Here is a 21,068-nt window from a genome sequence, read left to right as displayed (position 1 = left end):
TCCTGATCTCAGATCTGAGCTTCAATGTCACAGATATAACTTCTAGACCTGGCCCCGGAGCACCCCATGGGTCTTCAGAGTCAACACGTTCAAAGTGGGACTCATCATTTTCTACTTCCAAACTTGCTTCCATGTTCTCCAGCTCAGTTAGTGACATTCAACCTTGGCCCTCAGATAATCCACGCAGTAACCCAAGTGGGAAGCCTAGACCCCTAGACTCCTTCCACGGCTCCATGCCTTCAACACACTACACACGCCACGTGACACAGCACGTCCACATCCAGCGTGTCACTAAGTCCTATCAATTCTGACCACCAAATACCTCTTGTATCAGGCCCTGTAACCGAACGCACAACAGCCAATAAATTGAGGGGCAAGCTTTGCAGAGAAGAAAGATGCTTTATTCAGAAAAGCTGGCAATCTGGGGAGAAAGTGGACTTGTATCCAGAGACCAACTCCAAAGATTCTGTTCAGCCATGACAATTTTTAAAGGGGAAACAATCTCAGTTAATCATTAAGGCAGGAGGTCAGATTCTCCGTCACCTTTCCATTGCACGCAGGCCTGCTGGCTTCTCCCCATCTTCCTTGGGACTGTCTTGCCCACGTGATCCGTCTGCAATTGGATGTTCTCTTGCCCTCGTGGTCCACCTGCAAATTTACTAAGGGGAAGCTGGGGGTAGAGAGTCAGTCATTCTTTAACTACTTAATTCTTCATTCTTATCCCTTCTAATCCAGGAAAGGAATCAACAGGTTAGGTAAGGCCTTGTGTATGTTTAGAAAAGCAGAAATCAGGAACTTAGTCAAATGTTGCCTAACGATCTCATCTTTATGATTAAGGTCTAACGAAAATAAGGGATGAACAAACAAAAAAGAGGCAAAGGAGCTGCTTACAGCCCCTCCTCTTTTTTCCCACTGCCATTGTCTGAGCTCAGGCCCTTCAGGGACAGGTGCCTTAGCCTCCCAAAGCACTGTGCTCACCTCCAGCCTCGCATCTGCCCCCTGAGCCTTCAGTCCACGACAGCTAGAATGATCCTGCTCACTGGAAGGCTGGTCTTGTCTCTTCCAGCTTATGACCCTTTGGGGATTCTCCATTGTCTAAGGATCTCACCTCACCCACCTCTCCAGCCTCATCTTCCATCCCTGCCTGCAAACCCTGCACTCTACTTAGGGCAAAACACCTGCCTACAGTTCTCAGGTCCCCTCTTCACTTTCACATGTTGCTCCACCTGCCCAAAGTGCTGTCGCTTTTGTTCTTCCCCTGGTGAAGTCCTACTCCTTCTCCAAGACCCTGTTTCCTCCTCAGGAGCCGTCCCTGACGTCCCCAGGTGGAGCTGAGCCTGTCCTGCTCTCTGCCTCCCATATGCCTGCTCATGACACTTGTTACAGCCTCTACTGCACCTCAGTTATGTTTGGGTACAGGTGTTGCTTCTCCCCTGAGAGAGTGGAAGCTATAGCATCCGCGTTTGCATTCTCAGCACTGTGTACAGGGCCTGGCATTCTGTGCTGTCAGAGTAGATGCTGTTGAATAATAATAGGTAAGTGTAAAAAAAATAATAATAATTATAGGTAAGTGTATGACTTTGGGGAGAGGTGCCCAATTTGAACCTCAGCTGATATTCATAGAATCACAAAACTTGGCAGTCAGAGATAAAGCCCAGCGTCGGGGATAAAATTCAACCACTTCTTTATCTATTCAGCCTTTGGGTATTGAGCAACTTCTTGGGGGCGAGCACCACTGTACTGGGCACTGAGATTCCAAGAGGAAAGAAGTGCCATCCTGGGCCCCCAAGGAACTCAGAGGTCAGAGATCAGAAAACCAAAGTAAGAGCCTCCTTGCCACCTTATGAAGAGTGATGTGGCCCCAGGATGGATACGTGGGCTTTTAGTTTTTATTGGGGGATGTGGTGCCCGGAGGCTCTGTCCTACCCCTAGATGTAGATGTTGTGGTTGGAGATTAAAGTTATTAAGGATGAGAGTCAGGAGAACTTTATCAAACCTGCATTTAAGGATGAGTCAGCAACATCACCAGATTGCAGGTGAGGCCAAGTATCATGACTGCTCGCTCTGATTGACAGCGACCAGGGGAAAAACCACGGTTTTGAAACCTGTGCCATAGATTCCCGTGTAATACCTACCAGTTGGCATTCATGTTTGCATTCAGTATCTACATCTGTATCTGTATCTATATGATGTGATGTGCTGTTCCGGGTGGTCTGAGGAAGTAGGTGAATAAGAGAGATCCCACATTAAGAAGTTGAAAGCATCTGTCAATGTCATAAAAGACAGAGCTGAGGAACTGTCATCAACTGTAGAAGAAAGTGGACAGGAAAACTAAATGCAATGTGGGATCCTGGATGACTTCCTGGGCCTGAAAAAGTGCGTGAGAAAAAAAGGTTACAAAATTTGACTGAGGTCTTAAATTAGTAAATAGTATTGAATTGATGTTAATTTTTAAAAATTTGGTCATTGTGTCATGTTTTCTTCAGATGCTAACCTTAAAGGAAGCCATGTAAAGGGTATACAGGAACTCTCGTAGTCTTCTTGCAACTCTCTGTAAATCTAAAATTATTTCAAAATAATATGTTAATAAATATAATTGTCTAAAGCAAAAAAAAAAGTTGAAAGTCTCCTAGGGGAGCTAATGCATGCACACATATAAGCAAAATGTAACAAATCTCAGAAGGATTGTGGACTAGCATCTACAAAGTGCTTTGAGTTTCGACTATAAACTCAGGTGTTCTGGGCCAGTGAACTAGCTAGTGGGAGTGCTATGTTAAAGGGGGTCCAGGGCACAGGCCAGGTACCTGGGGCAGTTCTGCTCACTGACCACAGGTGATCTCTAAGCCTGGCCAGCCTCACTCCTGAAAGCTCCATCTGCATCGGGTGGGAGGATGATGGGGTGCTGCTGGCTATGGGGGAGGGTCCAGCACATCTCTGATTCTGCTAAGTCTCCAGCTACAAAGAGCTGCCCCTTTCTATGCTTGGATGTCTGCTCTCATTTTAATTTTGCACAATCTGGTAATGGGACCAACCCCAAATCATGTGAATTTGAAGTATACATTCTCCCCTTGCAAAGTTAACATGATCATTTCTAGATTTTTGGAGCAGTTGATTGAGTGCAAAACACTTAAAATCAGAGAGCACACAATACAAAAAATGTTAAATCCCAATTTTTTAAGCGTATTGCTTGGTTTCAGAAAGAGAAACAAGCCCTCTTGTTGGCATGGATATTTAGAACAGTACCAAAACCCATCAAAGATAGTCACACACACATACATCCCACAGTATTTATAGGGAACACACTGTCTTTCCCATATGCGGCACGGAAAACGGGGCCAGAATGATCCTGCAGAAACTTCCTGATGAAAACAGGCAAGTCAGCCATTCCCAAGCCTGAGCCTGCTGCCGCGGAACCCCAACCAGGGCACCAGCGCTTCCTTCGCTGCTCCAAAGATGCTGTGTCTTTCCGGCAGCGCCAGCGTGTAGCCCACTTAAGGGGCTCAAGGAGTCCACGGTCTCTGACAAGGGGCTGGGTCCTGCGGACGCCCCTTCTTTCCCCCACCCCCCGACCCATCTGGCAGAAAGACTCCAAATTATCAACGCAGGAGTCACGTGAGAGCCAAATTCTGGCGCCCCCCCCCCCCCCCCCCCGCTCTGGGTCTGCTTCCCTTTCTTCGGCGCCACCCTTGCGCCTCCTCCGCAGGGGGTTCCAGGCTCTGCATCCTTCCAGCAGCTTTTGAAAAACAAAACAAAACAAAACGAAAAACAGAGGGGTACTTCTTTGTTCTTTCACCGGGTTTCCTCGGTTTACGGAATTCAATTCCCACCCCCATCTCAGGTCGGCAAATTTTCCCTTCCAGTACTGGGAGCGCGGGCCGCTTCCTTCCCGGACACTTTCTATGTTCCTGGTCCTGTGCTAAGCGCTCGTCCTGCATTTTATCTTAGTTAACTCTCATAGCAACCCTCTGAGGTAGGTGTTGTTACCCCTATTTTACAGACGGAAAGAGCTGAGGTACGTGGAGTCACTTGCCCAGGGTTTTACAACTAATAGATGAGCACAGCTAGGTTTTGAGCTCAAGTCGGTTTTGATCCCGACGCCCTAAATCCTTATTGCTATTCTTGATAGAGCGAGAGTCAGAACAACAGCTAATACTTACTGAGCGATTACTACACGTCAGGCACTGCGCCAAGTATGTCTCCAAATTATTGATACTTTCAGAAGCAGGCCTGACAGTTAGCAGTTATGTGATCTCGAGCAAGTTTCTTAAACCTCTTTTTCAGTCAGTTGCCTGCCTGCAAAATGAAGCCGAAAACATGGCTGTTGCGGAGAGTAAATGAATTAATATATGCAAAGCACTTAGAACTCAAAGTGGCACATATTAATCCCTCAAAAATTTGTCTTTTTTTTTAACCACCACCTCCATTCACAGGTGAGGTCGGTTCAGAGAGGTTAAGCCACTAATTAGTCCAGATTGCAGGGTGCAGACCCTACGGCGCAGACCTGCTCAGAAGGCCCGCCCGCAGGTGAGTTGCACCTGGCAAGTGGGAGACGTGCTTCTCAGGCTTTGCAGCAAAACGCGCTGCAGCCGGGAGGCCTGGAATGCTCCTGGGGGCCTCCTAGCTCCGGATCTGGGCGAAGAGGACTCCGGCAGTGAGGGGGGTCCCGCCAGAGCCCCTCAGAAGAACGGCGGGCGACACCTGCGCTCCCGGCGGGCGGCCCCGCGGGCAGGGGGCAATCCGGCGCCGGGAGCCCCCCAGCTACCCCTCCTCCCGGCGCTCACTCTCACACCCCCGCCCGCGCGGGGGCCGCCCGCCGGGAGCCCGGAGCCCGCCGCCCGCCGCGCTCCCCCGCCCGCCGCGCGCCAGGGCGGAGTTTCCTCCTCTGCTCATTGTTCTCCGCCCAGCACCGCCCCGCCCGGCCCCGCCACCCCGCCCGCGCGGTCCTGGGGGAGGGGAGGGGGCGGGGGCCGGCGCGGACTGGACCGGAGTCGCAGCAGCCGCCGGCAGGGCCGCAGCCGCGCAGACACCGCCCGCGACGCAGCCACCCGCCGCTCCTCTGCCGCCTGGCTCCGCGCCTCGGCCCGGCTCTGCCGCAGCGGCCGCGAGGAGGAGCCTGCGGAGCGCGACTCGGGAGTCTCGGGTCAGCGCCCGGCCGTCCGAGCCACCGCCAGGCCTCCCCGAGAGGCGCCCACGCTCCTGCCGCCCGGCCGCCCGGACCCTCCGCCAAGCCCGCAGCCACCTGCTCCGGGTCTGAGGCCAGGACACGATGCGCTTCGCGCTGGTGCTCTCAGCGTTTCTGCTGCTGCTGCCGCTGTCGCTCTCCCAGGATGGTGAGTGGTGGCTCGGGCTCCGCCAGGACCCGTGTCGTGCCCATGCGCCCCCGGCCGGGCCCGCCGCTGGGAAACCCGCCGCTCCTCGTGGCGGGACCGGGAGCAGCCCCTACGCGCACCACTAGCTGGGGCCACACGCGGAGCCCTGACCTTGCACCATCCAAGCCCCTTCCTACCCCGAGAACGCCGCAGGTGCCGGGCTCCGAGCGTGGGTCGTCCGGGGCTCCCTGGGGTGGAGTGGCCGTGGATTGTGTTGGGGCAAACAGGGGCGCGCGGGCGCTGATTGGCTTTGCAGTCCTAGAGCGGGGACTTAGGGCACGGCGAGGCTCCACGCTTCCTCTGGACCCCCAGGGTCTGATCGTTCTTTTTCTCCGTGTTTGTCCCTGAAGCAGGTGACAAGCCTCCGGTAACAGCCCTCGTGGCTATGTGTTTCGCGTTCGCAGAGAGGTTTTTCCAAGCATTGTGTGCCGGCTTAGCTCACCCGAGCCTGTGCTGGAGCAGGTGGAGAGGGGGAGGGAGTAGGTCATCCACAATCCCAGACTCATCTGAGTGGGGTCCCTGCCTCCATGTCACCAAAGGAACAGCTCCCTTCTCAGTGCCTGGCCAGGAAGGTGAGGTTCCCTTCCAGCCCCTTTGTAGAAGCAAGAACTTCTCTCATGAAACAGGCTTGGGCTGTGCCTTAGAAACCTCTCCCATATTTCTTACAAAGGTGAAAATCTGGGGGGACAGGTAGCGTCCCAAAGCGCCTAGGAACAGCTGCAGTCTCAGCCCCAGGAGAGAGATGCATTTCTTTCTTGCCCACCTGAGCAGGTGTCTGCAGGGAGAAAGAGTGATGTTTCCACTCTAGGGTCAGGAGGACTGTGGTGACAGCCCAGACAGGGAAGGGACCCTGCTGCTGGTAGGTGCTGCTGTTTGGGACTAAAGTCTTAGGGGAAGGATGGGGTGGGATGGCAGGACAGTCTCTTCTCTGTATCAGGGGGAACTTTGCTGATGGGAAGGGGCTGGAGCTCAGGGAGTGAGTAGGTTTGGGCATCCTCCGGTGGGCGGCCCTGTTACTTCACAGCCTGGTCTGACAGGGATGGGCACAGCCAGTGGGTGAAGGGTGTGCACCCCTGGAGGAGGGGTCGCAGTGTGAGGAACGGTCGGGACAGCTCTGAGGATGGCAGCCGCCGCGGATTTGCACAGCCTGCGGGGCTGAGGAGATGCTGGATTGTGGCTGCTCTCCTCAGCCCTGCTCCCAGGAGGGCAGACTTCAATTTGGGCTCTGAGAACCATCGAGAAGGGAGATGGGCTGTGTCAGGAGGGATGTGCTATAGTTCCCAGTGCTTCTGAGCTTCAAGAGGCTGAGCTTGGAGGAGAGGGTGGAGGTTGTGGGACAGGAGTCCTGCTGTTTTGTCCTAAGAGGAGAGACTCCGGAGCCACCCACGGGAAAAGCTCCAAGCCCATCTCCCTGCTGGCTTCAAGGCTGGGACTGTCTTCCCTGGCATCTGCGTGCTGCCCCCAAACTCCGTCTCTTCCACAATCCCTCCTCAACACTAGCATGGGGCATGGCGCACGGTAGGAGCTTGGTATGTAGTAAACAAATACAGTAAGGAAAAAAGGAACCATAACCCTGCTTCTGCCCCCACCAGCAAGTCACCTGAGCCCAGGTACCCAGTTTCTAAAATGCTATGACAATATGCAGTGATAAAGGGAAGTGCTCTGAAGCGTGTAAACCGGCAAGGGAGTATTACCGTTATTATTATTTGCATATATTGCGGCCAGAAAAGGCTGAAGGGCACAGGCTCGGTGTTTAGTGGCTATGGTAGATTTCACACTCTCCTACAGGGACCCAGTAAGGACTGCTCCATCTCTGCCCTTCTGTAGGTTGCAGTCATCTGGGATGATGAAACCCAAAACTGCTGGAATCCTGTGATTTAGTTCTAAGCAAGGTTTATAGTGGAGCAAAGGAATTATCCCCGACGGGGCCCTGGGAGCTTACCTGCTCCTATAGGTGGATCACACAGTCTACAGCATCAGCAGCATTCAAACCAGGGCCAACAGCCCATTAGACCCCTTTTCAGTGCTTTTTGGTTTGATATACGTTTGGTCAAACCATATGGCAAGTCGTACCTCTGAACCTGTCTCCTTATCTGTAAGATAGAAAGGGCAGAGGGACCTCTAGTTTCACTGTTATAACATTTCTGGGCTTTTGCTCGAAAGGACAGGCTGACTGATACTCTGTCTTCTGTGGGTCTGATCGAGTCATTTGATGGATGGATGAATCCTAGGCAAGGGAAAGGCAGCTTGAGGTGGTGGAAAACACTCAAACTTGGGATCAGACAGACCTGCATGACTGTAGACCAGACAGTGAACCTGAGTCTGTAAAAAATGACAAATCTCCACCTTGCAGGTTGCTCTGAAAATGAGAGATAACATACTGAGTTTGCCGTTGTGCACAACTCCATGGTCAGCTCAGAAAATCCTAGCTCTTATGATTAGTAAGTTATATGTGACTGATCAGGATTCTGCTAATGTTTGTGGGTGTCATTTAATTGCTAGGTAGTGATAAAAACTGAAGCTTAAGTGCCACACAATGGGGGAAAGGGAGGCATGTGTGAGAAAGCCGTAAGATTTGGGAAGGGGCGATCTGGACGAGGTGAGGTGGGGTTATGCAGGGATTTTAAAATAAAAGGGTCAGTGTGGAGTAGGAGACCCTTCCTAGGGTGGCCGAGGCGGAATGAATTCCAGGGTGTAGCGAAGACACAGGTCATAAGCTGGGGGCGTGATGGGGGTTCTTCAGATGGGGGTCAGTGAGCTGCAGGGGGACTTCGGGGAGGAGGTGAACTTTCAGAGCCTGGAAAGAACATTCCATGGGATGGGGTTAGGGGACGGTGGGTGTTCCTAGCGTGGTGCTGCTTGGGCATGGCTTTGAGGCAGGAGTGAGTAAGACATAGTGGGGCGGTACCAGGAGCAGACAGGTTTAAGCAGGCTGAGAAGAGGAGGAGAGGACGGGCTGGGAAGGATGAGCGAAGACTCCGAGAGACACCAGGTGGCAGCTTGGGCCAGAGCTGCAGGGTGTGGCCACCCAGGGAGGGGCAGAGGAGCGGAGCTTGGTGAGCCCGGGGAGGGTCCTCTGGGGGTCGCCCTGGACCTAGAGAAGGCAGGGCGCAGAGGTAGGGGGAGAGGCAGCCCCCGCATCTGCTTTCCCCTCAGGAATCTAGGTTGAAACGGAGAGGAGGGGCCCCTGCTGAGTGCGGTTTGGATATCTCTGCCCTTTGGAAGCTGGGAGAGGAAGGGGACTCCACCTGGTTTGAATTCCCCTGGGCCGGCGGGGGTGGGAGCTGGAGAGTTAACTCTGTCCGTCCTCAGGTATCTTCTTTGCTGAGAAGCCTTCCCAGGTTTCCTAGATGGAACCCAGTTATGTTCCACAGTCTGTGTGGGTGTCGCCCCGAGTGCTGAGTGGTAAGCCCCTCAGGGCAGGGCCAGCACAGCACTGGGCACTGAGCAGTTGCTCAGGAGATGTTATCTGGACCGCGGTTCTCTGGGGGAACTGGCCCTGGCCCCTGGCTTCAGGCTCTCCGGAAGTGGGGCACGAGGCCAGCTCACACCCTGGCAGTGATGCTGGCCACTGGGCTCTTTCTGCAGCAGCCAATAGCCAGTAGGAGCACTGCAGAGGGTCGGGGCTTCTGGGCTTGGGAACCTGGATCAGACTGGCGGCTGCTGTGAGCACAGCTCAGCTCGTCGCCCTCTGCTACTAAGGGAAGTGGGAGGAACCCTTCGGACAGCTCTCTGCACTTGTTGGGAGGAGCGACGGGATTTAGGTGACCCCTACCCCGGGAAGGGCCGGCTTCTTCACACCCCGGGGGCCCTGTGCAGGTCTGCTGAGTGCAAGCTCGAGCTCAAGCTGGAACGGACATCCTCCCACATCACTGGAGAATGGGAGTGACCGCCCTCTGCCGACCCCCTGCCCAGCAGCCCGAGCCTGCCTGGAGGCTTCATTAGACCGAGAGGCCGGGAGCTCCGTCCTCAGCTCTGGGCTCGCTTCCTATTTGTGCCCATGGGCTACGATGCAGGGCAGGGAGCTCAGCTGGGTGTGTGTGTGTCCTGTTTTGTCCCATTCCCAGGAACACCGGTGCAGTTGTGCGGGTCTCTCCTTGTCTTGTGTCCTGTCCACTTTGTGGGACTGTTAGAAGGTCAGATCAGGTGGCAGATCTGGGACTGTGACTCTTCGGGCCACACTAGCCTCACGACTGTAAGGCAAGCCTTCGAGAAAATCTACACAGACGATCCACTACAAGGAGCCTCTTTATATTTGCGACAGCGTTGACCGTGAGATTCCTTTAAGTAGGCAGCCCGCTGGCTGTTCAAAACAGAATTCAGTTGACAAAGGGTCGTTTCCACACCACTTCTAAATAACCCGGAAAATCAGAGAACACAATTTTAGAGCTGGGAGTGTTCTGGAAATCATCTAATACACCCCTCCCCCCCGTTTTTCAGACGAGGGGATGCAGACCAGGGGGTTCACTTGCTCAGGTTCTCGGGGCTCCTGTTGGCGGCTTCCCGGGGACGTGTGTGCACGTGTCCGCAGCCGTAGTACTAGTAACTGGACTCGGCCTCAAGGCTCATTCTTCCTTGGGCATCGAAGAAACTCACTTCAACTCTGTTAAGAAAGGGTTGCGTGGTGGTGACAACTCTGTAGTGTGCCCAGATTCTCTCCCCACCCCTCCACCGTCAGGGTAAATTGAGGCTTGGAGCCACTTTGCTTCTCAAGAGTTAGGCTCCCCGAGTACCATGTCACAGCGCTGGCCCCGTGCGTCGTGACTGTGTGTCTTGTCTGCCATTGCCTGTGAGCCTCTGGTGTCCACAGCATGCAGTCAGAATCTGGACCAAGGGTGGTGCGAACCGCTTGTTGGAGGACCTGTGCAAAGGCAGCAGCATCTGCAGGTTGAGGAGCGGCCCCTCCCCACGTGTCCCCACCGCATGCCCTCCTATGGCACAGAGCCCCGCCCTGGACCACTCCAGCAGCGGCCAGCACAGGTCCCCAGCTTAGCTCGGCCTCCCAGCCACCCATCCTCCTGCCGGCCCCGCCCCTCTCCCTGAGTGCACCACCACCACCCTCTCTTCCTTTGTAGCCTTATCCCCCTCGGGTCAGCCACCTCCAACTTCCCTAGGGCCAGGGCGCAGGGTGGCACCCTGTCCGCCAATTGTCATGGCCGGAAGGCTGTGGGCCTCAGCCCAGCGGGGAGAGAATGCGGAGGAACGGCTGCGCGTGGCTTGCCATGCAGTTCCGGGTTGGGGCGCAGGGAACCCTCCCAGAGCCAGGCCCCTGGAGGCGCGTGGGCTGACCCAGGAGCCATCAGTTGTCTGACCTCTAACCTTCCGGCTCCCTGACCCAGGTCAGCGTGGAAGGGACAGTGGGAAGGTGAGGAAATAGGGACACTTTTTAATTCTTCAACTAAGGGTGAGCTAGGTGTGAGCCGAAGCCACGCCCCCTTCGTAGCAGAAATTCGTGAGCTCTGTCCGAGCGGTCCCTCTGCCCCCATCCGGTCAGACTCCTGTGCTAACCTACTCTGAATGTGCTGATTGGGGCCAGTGTCTCCAGCCAGGGTAGCACGAGGTTACCTGTGGACAGCCTTTATCTCACAGACCATTCCAGAGAGGGGGAAACAGAGGCCTGGGTGCCAAGGGCCACGGTGAACAGCAGCTCTTCTCCCAGATGTCCACACGCCTCACCCCTCATTTCCTGCGGCTCTCTGCTGGAATGCCACCTTCTCAGAGAGGCCTTCTGGGCCTCCACACCCTGGACACGTCTCCCCTGATCATTTTCTCCGTAGCATGTATCCCCTGATGGGCACTCATTTCTTTGTCTCGCTCCCGAGCGGACTGTAAGCTTCATGAGGGCAGGGACTTCTGTTGGTCAGCGCTGTAGCCGCAGCACCTAGAACAGTACCTGGCACACAGTAGATGGGCCATAAATATTTGCTGAATGAGTGAAAGAGCAAGTAGGTGGCAGAGCAAGCTGGTTTAGAATCCGAAGTCTTGTCTGCCAGTTCTGGGCTCTCCAACTGCAAGGCTCCAAATCTGATTCCGGAAGAGAGGCAAGTGGCAGGGGGGCTGGCCCCGTGCATGGAGGAGTGGACATGGAGGCATGAGGGGAGCTGCCTTGTGGTCCAAGGTGGCTACTCAGACTGCAGCTGTCAGGACAAAAAGAACAAGAAGGCTGCAGCTCCTCTTCTGAGGTTACCTGCCAGAAACCAGACACACCCTGTCCAGTTACGTTTTGTTGAATGGAACTTAGTCCTGTGGCCACACATAGCTGCAAGAGAAGCAGGGAAGAGTACTTCCTTAGGGAAGAGTGATCTTTATTTCAGGCACTCACATGCCTAACCAAAAAAGAGTGGTTCGGCTGTGAGGAAGTGAAGGATGGATATTGGAAGAGGTCCCTGGCACATGCTACCGTAGTCCTGGTCCCTGATTTTCTCTGTCCTCGTTCTCACCTTGCCAGTAAGATGGACTTTGCATCTGCACGAGTGAAACAAGGAGTTGTCCCCCGTGGCCCGAGGCCCTGCCACCTTCTGGCTCAGCCAGGTCCAGCTTGGCCCTTGTTTTTTGTGGCTCCAGCCTTTTGGCGCTGATGGAGCAGCTCCTTGTGTTGCTCAGGGAAACTGGGATCCCTCCCTTTCCCGTCCCTCAGCCGTGAGCTGCACCAGTGAGCCAGGTGCCCAGGAGACCTCCCATGAGCAGGGCCTCAGCCAGGGCAAGCATAGGGGAACCTGCTGTCCCCCACTTGTTTCTGGATGAGAAAGAAGAATCTCTGCACCCCATCCTCCTCTTCGCACCTCAGCAGGGCAAGTACAGGGCAGAGGGAGACACTGTTCTTAGGAGTTTGGTCCATGGACACTTGTGAGAGCAGCAGGAGGAGCCCAGTGGCTTTTAAACCCAGTGGAGGTGTTCTGTGAGCTGTCTTAGGGGCCACCGAGAGCTTGGGGTGGGTGCACACCTGGAGGGGAAAACTAAGAGTAGGCCAGTTTGCGGTGGGCAATTCCCATCCCCTGCACTTTGTGCCGCTCTGCCTTTACCTGTTCTGTATGGCAAGTAGGTCCCCACAAAAGAATTCCTTTGAGAGAAAAGTTCTGTCAAAGAGGAGAGAAGAAAAATTGAAATCTCTTGGCACGATGCCCCAGGCTTCAAAGTTATTCGGTCCAAGCTTTGTCACTTACCACCCTTGTGATTTCAGACTTGTTCCCTGGCCTCTGTTTCCCCATCTATAAAATGGGCACCACGCCTTCCTCAACAGTGAGGGTTAAATATGAGCATGTAGGTGGTGTGCCTGACACATTTTAGTTTTATTTCTTTGCTTGGCTTCAGTTCTAGCCCACTACGAGGTGTGATGAAACAGACCCTGCTACTGCCCCCTCCCAAGCTGCCGCTCCTTGCTGGCCTGAGCTTTCTCCTCCATGGCCCTTTCGCATTTAGTCACTGCCCCACAGCCAGGCCACTCGGGAGGAGGGCCCTAGTTCTGGGAGGTTAGTTCTACACCATAGTCCTGGATGAGGATGGTTAGGGTGGGCTCAGCTGAGAAGGGGCTCCGATGGCCGGGCCCACACCTTCCTGGTTCCCACCCAGGTGCTTCTCACCCCACCCCCTAGGGGCCCTGCCCTTCGCTTTGGGGCTTCAAGTCAAAACAGGCTTTCCTGAAGCCACCTCCGGACCCTGATCCTGGCAGCCCCTGAGGTTCTGCCCATCACGCTGGGAAATGGAGTTTCCCATCCCACAGGTCTTTCTCTTTTTTTTCTTCTTTTTTAAAAAAAACTATTTAACTATAGTTGATTTACAATATTGTGTTAGTTTCAGGTGTACAGAGTCTTTTCCATTATAGGTTATTATAGAATACTGAATATAGTTCCCTGTGCTATATATAGTAAATCCTTGTTGTTTATCTATTTTATATATAGTAGTGTGTACCTGTTAATCCCAAACTCCTAATTTATCCTTTCCTCCCCGGCCCCTTCCCCTTTGGTAACCATAAGTTTGTTTTCTATGTCTTTGAGGCTGTTTTGTAAATAAGTTGATTTGTATTATTATTTTAGATTCCACATATAAGTGTTGTCATATAGTATTTGTTTTTCTCTTTCTGGCTTACTTCACTTAGTATGATAATCTCTAGGTCCATCCATGTTGCTGCAGATGGCATTATTTCATTCTTTTTTGTGGCTGAGTAGTATTCCATTGTGTGTGGATGTGTTTATATATATATACACACGCACACACACGCACATACACACACACATACACACACATACCACATTTCCTTTATCCATTCGCCTGCTGATGGAAACTTAGGTTGCTTCCATGTCTTGGTTTTTGTGAATAGTCCACAGCTCTTTTCTACCTGGATAAGTGCTCCTCTGACCGCCGCTGCTACACTGGCCACCCCTGCTGCACTACCCCCGTCCAGCATGTGGGTCTGAGTCTCCCCCTCTAAATAGCTTCCTTTCTCCTCATCCAACCTCACCCTGACTCTGCAGCAAATTCCCAGTGACACCATCCAAGCCAGGCAGCGAAGCATGCTGCTGGCCATTTCACAGCCACCTCTACATTTTCTTTCTCCGAGAAGGAAGGAGGGGAGAGGAGGCACATGAGGTTACAATCCAGCGTCTAACGTAAACCAGGGAACTGAATATTTCCTCACGAAGTGAGATGTAGGAGGAAGACAGGAACTCCTCACAGAGCTGCCTTTGGTTTTCTGCACAATAAACGCCAGTGGGGTATTGCCCTGTGCCTCAGTTTACCCAAATGGTAAATCTGGGCTAGCACCATATGGTTTTTTTTTCTTTTACAACTCAGTGAAATGAGTTGTGTCCCAAACAGTCCAAAGAGAACACGAGTAGTCCTCGAGATATTAATAGCTTTGCTCTCAGTAAATGTATGATAAATGAATAAAAAATTGTTTTATGAATAAGAGGGAACCATGATCCAGAAAATTTGGGAAATGCTACCGACTTTTTTCCCCTTCTTGGAAAGTCAGCACACGTTAGGCTTTTCAGTGGTCTGAGCTGGCCCTCATTACTGTTGTCCAGCCCCGCACTCCCCAGATGTACTTTAACTGGGGAACCTTTTCCTTTTCTCTTTTTGATGGAGCAATCTACTGGGGAGCTGCTGATGTAAACATAATGACCGACTGTCCCAGTTTGCCCAGGACTGAGAGAGATTCAGGGATGTGTGACTTTCAGAACTAAAACCCAGACAGTCCTATGGAAGGACCTGGACCAGGATGAAAAAACATCCAATGTAAAAATACAACCGGATGCATCTGCAGCATTGCTAAGCGAGATCTTCTTGACGTGGTGATGTAGCAGTAGCAGGCCCTCCTTCCTTAGGGGCTTTATAGGAAACTGCCTGGAAGGTTGTGGCCACTAGGAAAGCTGCTTATACCTGAGTGTGGGCAGGAATGAGTGACATTCGAGGCTAGTGGCCCCTCTTGGGTGCTTCACAATAAAAGTGCTTCTCCGATGGAAGCTGGAGCCGTCATGAGCAGAACTGCGGCTATGTGTGTTTCTGACGGTTGGTCTTTCGGCTCCGATGGGAGCAAACGTGGTTTGCCGGTTGCTTCTGGCTTCTTTCCTGTTGTGCCTCCGCCCCTGCTGCTTTGAGCCCCTGATCCTGACGGCATTGCATGTCTGTTTTAAATTCAGTCTTGAGTCTGTCATCCTGCCCCAGGCCTTAGAGAAGGGGATTCCAGAGCCAGCACCCCGCAATGGCTCACCAGACGCTGTGGTGTTGGGGGCTTCTCCTTAGCGCTAGATAAGCAGGGTGCGCTGAGATACATGGATCTCATCCACCCTCAGGCTGTCATTTTCCTGGGATTCAGGGAGCCAAACGGCGAAAGGGGTGCATCTTGTTTGCTGAGTCACCAGCTTGCCCGTGCTTCCCAAGCTGCCACTGGTAGATAAGGCACCTACCTTCTCCCAGGCAGATCCATGAGCCGGGGTCCCCTTGCTTAGGCAGACATAGTCCTGCACCCCAGCTCTAGGGGACACTGCCTGCCAGCTGCCCTGTGTTGTCAGCCCACTCCCCAATATGCCGCTTTACCAGAAGACCCCCAGAACACCACACAAGGTTGCTTCCCGCCCTCAGGTCATCCTGGTGTCAACTTCTCTGTGGCTACAGTGGGCCAGGGCACTAGAGAGCTTGTGCCATGGACAGCTGGCTCTGGGGAGAGGCAGGTGGGAGCTGGTCCGCAGGCTCTTGTTCCCCCCTTGGCATCCTGGGAGGTTGCAAGTAGGTGGAGAAACACTTTGGCTTTGCTCCCGAGCCTGGGGGGAACCTGGAAGTCCGATCCTGACCACACAGATTCGCATCTCTGAATTCCCTGGGCACTTCTGGGCAATTGTTTCTACACACCGGCTATAACTGGCCCTGGGGTCTCCTGATAAGTAAGCTTTGGGTCTGTGTGTGTGTGTGTGTATGTGTATGGGGTGGGGGGCGGCAGGCGTGGAGCACATGCCCAGCAGGCTCTGTCTGAGTTCGGTGTTGAATAAAGAGCAGGGAGGAACAGAAAACAGGTTTGCAAGGGAAGATGCTCCACGCACTCGGGGCCAGCCATCCTCCCCGTGCGCCTCAGTTTTCTCATCTGTGAGTGAGGGCCTGCTACTTAGTACTTCTCAGTGGTCTGAAAGGCCTGACTTGCCTGATGAGCTCGGCCCCAGAACTGCCGGCCTAATGGGAATGGATTCAAGTTTGTGGATCCATCCAGGAGGGCCTAGGGGAGTGGGGAGACTGGGGGGAGCCTAGACTTGACAGCGTGATGCTTTGAGCCAGCAGGGATGGCTGGGGGTGGGGGAAGCTGTTCTCATCCCAGCTGGCTGCTGCGGACGGCCAGTGACACCGTGAATTCCTGGAAAATGTGAGCCCCTCTCTGCTCTTCATCTCACCGCAGGTCAGATGCCTCCCCCTCCCTATCTAAAGGCAAGGAGGGGAAGCAGGAGCTGGAGCCAGGAGCATATTGGCACATACCCCCCAGGATAGACAGCCGCACTGGCAGCTGGACCACAGAGTCCTAGATACCAAAGGAGGTGTGACCTGGTGCCCGGGACTCTGACCATCTGTTTGCCCATCTCTCCCTTGTTGGAGGGGGATCCGCGATGTCTAGGGTCCTTCTGGTTCTGACATTATGACCCAGGGATGCAGAGGAAAGCAATGTCTGCGTGGCTTCTGGAACAGGGGACGTACCCAGACTAGTCACGGAGGGCTGTGTACTGAGCCACATCCGGTTCTGGCCGCTCAGTAGCTCTCTGCCTCTCTCTGACCCCTGCTTCCCCAGCCTGAGGGGTGGGCATCAGCTCCTCTTGCCGCATCTTTAGGCATGATGCTACCACTATAGAAGCAAAGACCAGTCTGTAAGGGACCAGCATCTTTGAAATCCTGTGGCCCCGGGTGTGCCACGTCCAGAGCACTGCGCCCACTTTGCAGATGGGAAACCCAAGGCAGGAGGATCGTGGTGGTTTACGCAGAGTCTAGTCTTCCACTTGAGCACTTCCGCCTTAGTGCCCGGAGCATAGGGGTGGCCAGATACACTTGGTCCAGATATCTGGGCTTCTGCACCCACTCGGAGGGTAGTGAGATGCAGTGAAGAGAGTGGGGAAAGTTAGGGACAGGAGCATGTGAGGCCGAGGATAAGAGGTGGTGCCTCCCCTTCTCCAACCAGGAGAAGGAGCCCTGGGTCTGACTTCAGAATCAATCTCGTGTGATCCAGGCAACACTGACAACCTGTCCTGACCTGCAGAACCTCAGAGGGAAACACTTCATTTTGCTTCTAGTTTCTTCTGAAGAGTTGTGAAATCACTGTGTGTGTGCGTGTGTGTGTTTTCACTCCTTCTGTTGCCCACTTCAGGTGACACGGAGCCTCCTCGACTACTTTTAGGGGGTGACTTTTCAGCCATTCGGACACCTGGCTCCGGCCGGGCCTGGCCCTGGGATTCCTGATTCACTTCCCTAGGCGGAGCCCGTAGGAAACGGAGCTTCCTCCACTGGCTCTGAGGGCCAAACATGAGGACCACTTAGCTTTGTTTAAAAGGAACATGGCTTTTAACTTTCCCTGCAGGCCTTGGTGGGGGGACAAGGGAGCCAGCCCTCAGTTGTTTGGCCATATTCATTTAGGAGGTTTGTTTGTTCTTTTAAGCAACATCCTGACGAGACCCCCAGTCCCCACCAGCAAGCAGAGCTCCCCTGTCCTCAAACACCAGAGAAATCCAGACTCCCTGATCTGCCGGGAGCAGACTGACAGCCTCAGTTCCCACCTGTCCCCCTCCCCGAGCGCACACACATTTAGTCTCCTAAGGTGGATTATTCTGCAGCAAGGAGGATGCAGGTGTTATTCCTGGAAGGGGAGACTTCTCTCCAGGACAGAAAAAAAATGTTTGGAAATTTGGAAAGCTGAGCTTGGGGCCTTAACCTTCAGCTTCCAGCAGGCGGAAACCGGTCATTGCCTGGGAAAATCGCAGGCCGCGTTTCACAGAGCTTTCTCCCGGCGGCCACCATCTCACCGTCTGTGCGGGACTTCCCTCTGGCTCCTGGCCCTTGTTTGTTTTCGGCCGGGATTGGCGACTGGTCCCTGGCAGAGGTTTCTAGGGGCAGCCGAGAAACCCGTACACATCTGGCGATTTTCATGGCTTCGGGAGGGGGAGGGTGGTGTGGGAGTGACAACGTGCTCCTGCGGAAAAATATTTACCGAGGCTGTTTTTGAACCGGCTGCTAAGGGACGAGCGGGAGGCCAGACGTGCTCCCGCGTTGGCTGCAGCTGTGCGAGCTTCCTGGGACTTCCCAGAAGCAGGTGCGCCTGGGGGAGGGATGCAGCCGCCAGGAGTTGTGCCGGCAGGTGGTTGGTTGGTGCTGGGAGTGGGGCAGCCACTTCCACCGACAGCCCCCCCCAACTAAAGTCCTGCCCCCCAGTCTGTGCCTGTGTCTCCCCAGCCCAGCATCATGAGGGCACCTCCCCCCAGAGGGTGTGGGAGACCCAAATGCGATCCTGGGTAAAGCTGGCAGCTCAGTGTCTGGCCGACAGGGCAGGCCTCAGTAGTGCTACTTATAAGCTTAAGAGTAATGAGGATAAACTGTTTCTGATCGGTGGTTGGTAGAAAACTGCACCGTGAGAAGAGAGAGGAAACACATACCCACCTGTGCCCTTGGCCTCAGACCTGACACAGGTGCAGCGGGACACGCAGCGCCTGCCCTCCTTTCCGGACCCCTTGGCCCAGACATCGGCGTCTCCAGCTCACAACAGGGTGTTGGCAAGGTTGTCAGCCCACCTTCCCGTGGAACAGACCTGCCCCTCTGAAGTTTTGGAGTATTTCGACATTTTCCCCCAACACTTACACATTTTTAAAAATGTTCATTTTGTTCTAAGGTAGATATTTCTCTTTCCCCTGACTCACAGGGAGACCGAGGCCCCAGGCTCACGCAGGACCCAGGTCTCCCACCCCCAAATCTCGTTCTTCCTGTGGAGGCCGCCTATACATCACACAGGTGGTCCTTGAAACAGATCTTAACGATGAGCTGAAGGCTCTCTGCCTCCTTCCCAGGGTGCTGTCCTGTCGCCCTGACCTTTGTGTGAGAGTCCTTCCCGGCGGGCGACTTTGTACGGGAGTCCTTCCTGGCGGGTTCCTGGTGGGCGAGGTGAGCGGAGTCAGCCGGGCATCACCCCGCCCACCCGTAGGCCAGGGGCGGGCATCACCCCGTCCACCCGTAGGCCAGGGGCTTGGCCGCTGCTGGGCTCACTGCCGGCTCAGACAGATCCGGATTCACATGGTCGGCAGCAGGCGGAAGGATTAGGAGGCCCGGGGAGGGTGTTGTTTCCAGGGGGTTAGTCCGTCTTTCCAGGACGGGGAGCGCGACACACCCGTCCCCAACCTCAGGTCAGCATGTGCACGCGCCTCTCATTAGGCATAGCGGCGACAGGTGGCTCAGAGGCAGGAGGCTGGTCCAGGACGGGCACATCCTTGTGGGTGGGGGGAGGAACCAGGGCAGGGGCCGCAGGGGGGTCGGGCAGAGGCAGGGCCGAGATCCTGCGTGGCTCAGTTGATGAATTCCAAGCTCTCCTCTTACCTCTCTGCCTTCAGCGACAGAATTATGATAATGAGTAATCCAAAGAATGTATTTAGAAGCTTCCTGTTTCAGGGTGGGGCGGGTTCTGCCCTCTGACCCCACCTGGAGAGCTGGTTGGGGGCAGTGTGCAGCCGACTCTGGCCCGAGACTGTCACTAGGAGGGATTGCAGAGCTCCTTGGAGCCCCCTGTGAAGGCCCCGCCCCTGTCGGCCCGGGGGAGGGGGTGGGGCAGGGCTGGCGAGCGCGGCCCCTCCTCCTCTTCCAGGTATGTCGTCTTTGGAAAAATGTCTATTTAGGTCTTCTGGTCAGTACTTTTTTTTAAAATTTTTAATTTAATTTAATTTATTTATTGTTTCTGGCTGTGTCGGGTCTTCGTTGCTGCACGCTGGCTTTCTCTAGTTGCGGCTAGCGGGGGCTACTCTTCGTTGCGGTGCGAGGGCTTCTCATTGCGGTGGCTTCTCTTGTTGTGGAGCACGGGCTCTAGGCGCGTGGGCTCAGTAGTTGTAGCACGTGGGCTCAGTAGTTGTGGCTCGCAGGCTCTAGAGCACAGGCTCAGTAGTTGTGGCACAGGGGCTTAGTTACTCCGTGGCATGTGGGATCTTCCTGGACTAGGGCTTGAACCCATGTCCCCTGCACTGCCGGGTGGATTCTTAACCACTGCACCACCAGGGAAGCCCTGGTCAGTACATTTCAATACAAGAGTTTCCCCACGTTCTTCACCCAGAGTCAGACACTTAATCAGATTCTTTCATCTTCACCCACATCCCTCAGGGTGGGATGGGGAAGGACGCAGAAGTGAGGTAGCTTCATTTCACCGTGGAGGAAGCCCAGACTGAGAGGGAGGGGCACGTACCCAGCATCCCCTCCTGGGTTCCCCCACCATGTGGTCCCTACCACCACTCCCTGGTCACGGAGCCCAGCGGGCCTTAAGCAGCTCTCACAGGAGGGAAGCTCAGGCTGCCCAGGCTTTCCCTGCTGACACTGAGGTCTGGGGTCACTGGGCTGCCCCCAGGAGAGCCCCTCCCTCCTTCCCTCCTCTCCCCGCCTCTGCTCCCTCTGCTCCACGTCTCCCCCAGGCTTCTCCGAGTTGGTGAGGAAACACTTCCTGGAGCCAGGCTCCACCCAGGCCTCCGGTTCCTCTTCCTTCCCCAGGAAGATTCTGGCTTACCCCCCTGTCTGGGAATTCGCTTGGCTACAGCCACCCTGGTGCTGATCTCCCCCACCCTCTCCTATGCGGCCATGCCTCACTGGGGAACCTGGTAAGAGCCTCATGTGCCCCCTCCCCTGCATCAAGGCCTGTACAGATGTGAGCATCCCAGAGGAAGAGGCGAGTTTCTGCATGGCTCTGTGATGGGAAGATGTGGCAGGGACCTGACTCGGGGCTGGCATGGAGAAAGCCTTACCCTCTCCCTTGGAATATAATCTTGGGTAACGTTACCTGAGCACTTTCTGTGTGCGCTCACTGCTCTGAGTGCTTAAAGGTGTGAGTTAGTTACTGTTATTACCGGCCTCTTCACTTTGACGGAAGCAGAAACTGAGGCATAGAGTGAAGATCCTTGCCTGGCACATGACCAGCGCGTGGTGGGACGGGGCTTGAACCCAGGTGGTTGGGCTCCCGAGTGCGCGCTCTTAACCCCTACCCTGTCCTGGTTT

At 54.5% G+C, this 21,068-nt stretch overlaps 1 protein-coding gene and 1 long non-coding RNA gene across 2 annotated transcripts in view; one reads left to right on the top strand and one right to left on the bottom strand.

Moving 5' to 3' along the window:
- Nucleotides 1-3,652: 3,652 nt before the first annotated feature.
- Nucleotides 3,653-5,796, bottom strand: LOC137229320 (uncharacterized). Its single transcript, XR_010945631.1, has 3 exons — nt 5,240-5,796; nt 4,158-4,293; nt 3,653-3,733 (listed from the first exon to the last, which is right to left on the bottom strand). It is a non-coding gene; the product is annotated as an uncharacterized lncRNA (long non-coding RNA).
- Nucleotides 5,005-21,068, top strand: part of PODXL (podocalyxin like) — a 42,262-nt gene continuing 26,198 nt past the window's right edge. The window contains exon 1 of the mRNA XM_067747049.1: nt 5,005-5,330. Within this exon, the coding sequence (XP_067603150.1) occupies nt 5,267-5,330 (64 nt within the window). The 5' untranslated portion in view covers nt 5,005-5,266. The remainder of the gene's footprint in view (nt 5,331-21,068) is intronic.

The sequence above is a fragment of the Pseudorca crassidens genome, chromosome 8 (assembly GCF_039906515.1).
Source record: "Pseudorca crassidens isolate mPseCra1 chromosome 8, mPseCra1.hap1, whole genome shotgun sequence".
NCBI lineage: Eukaryota > Metazoa > Chordata > Mammalia > Artiodactyla > Delphinidae > Pseudorca > Pseudorca crassidens.
Note: the sequence above shows the minus strand (reverse complement) of the source record. Positions and strands in the feature narration are given on the sequence as shown.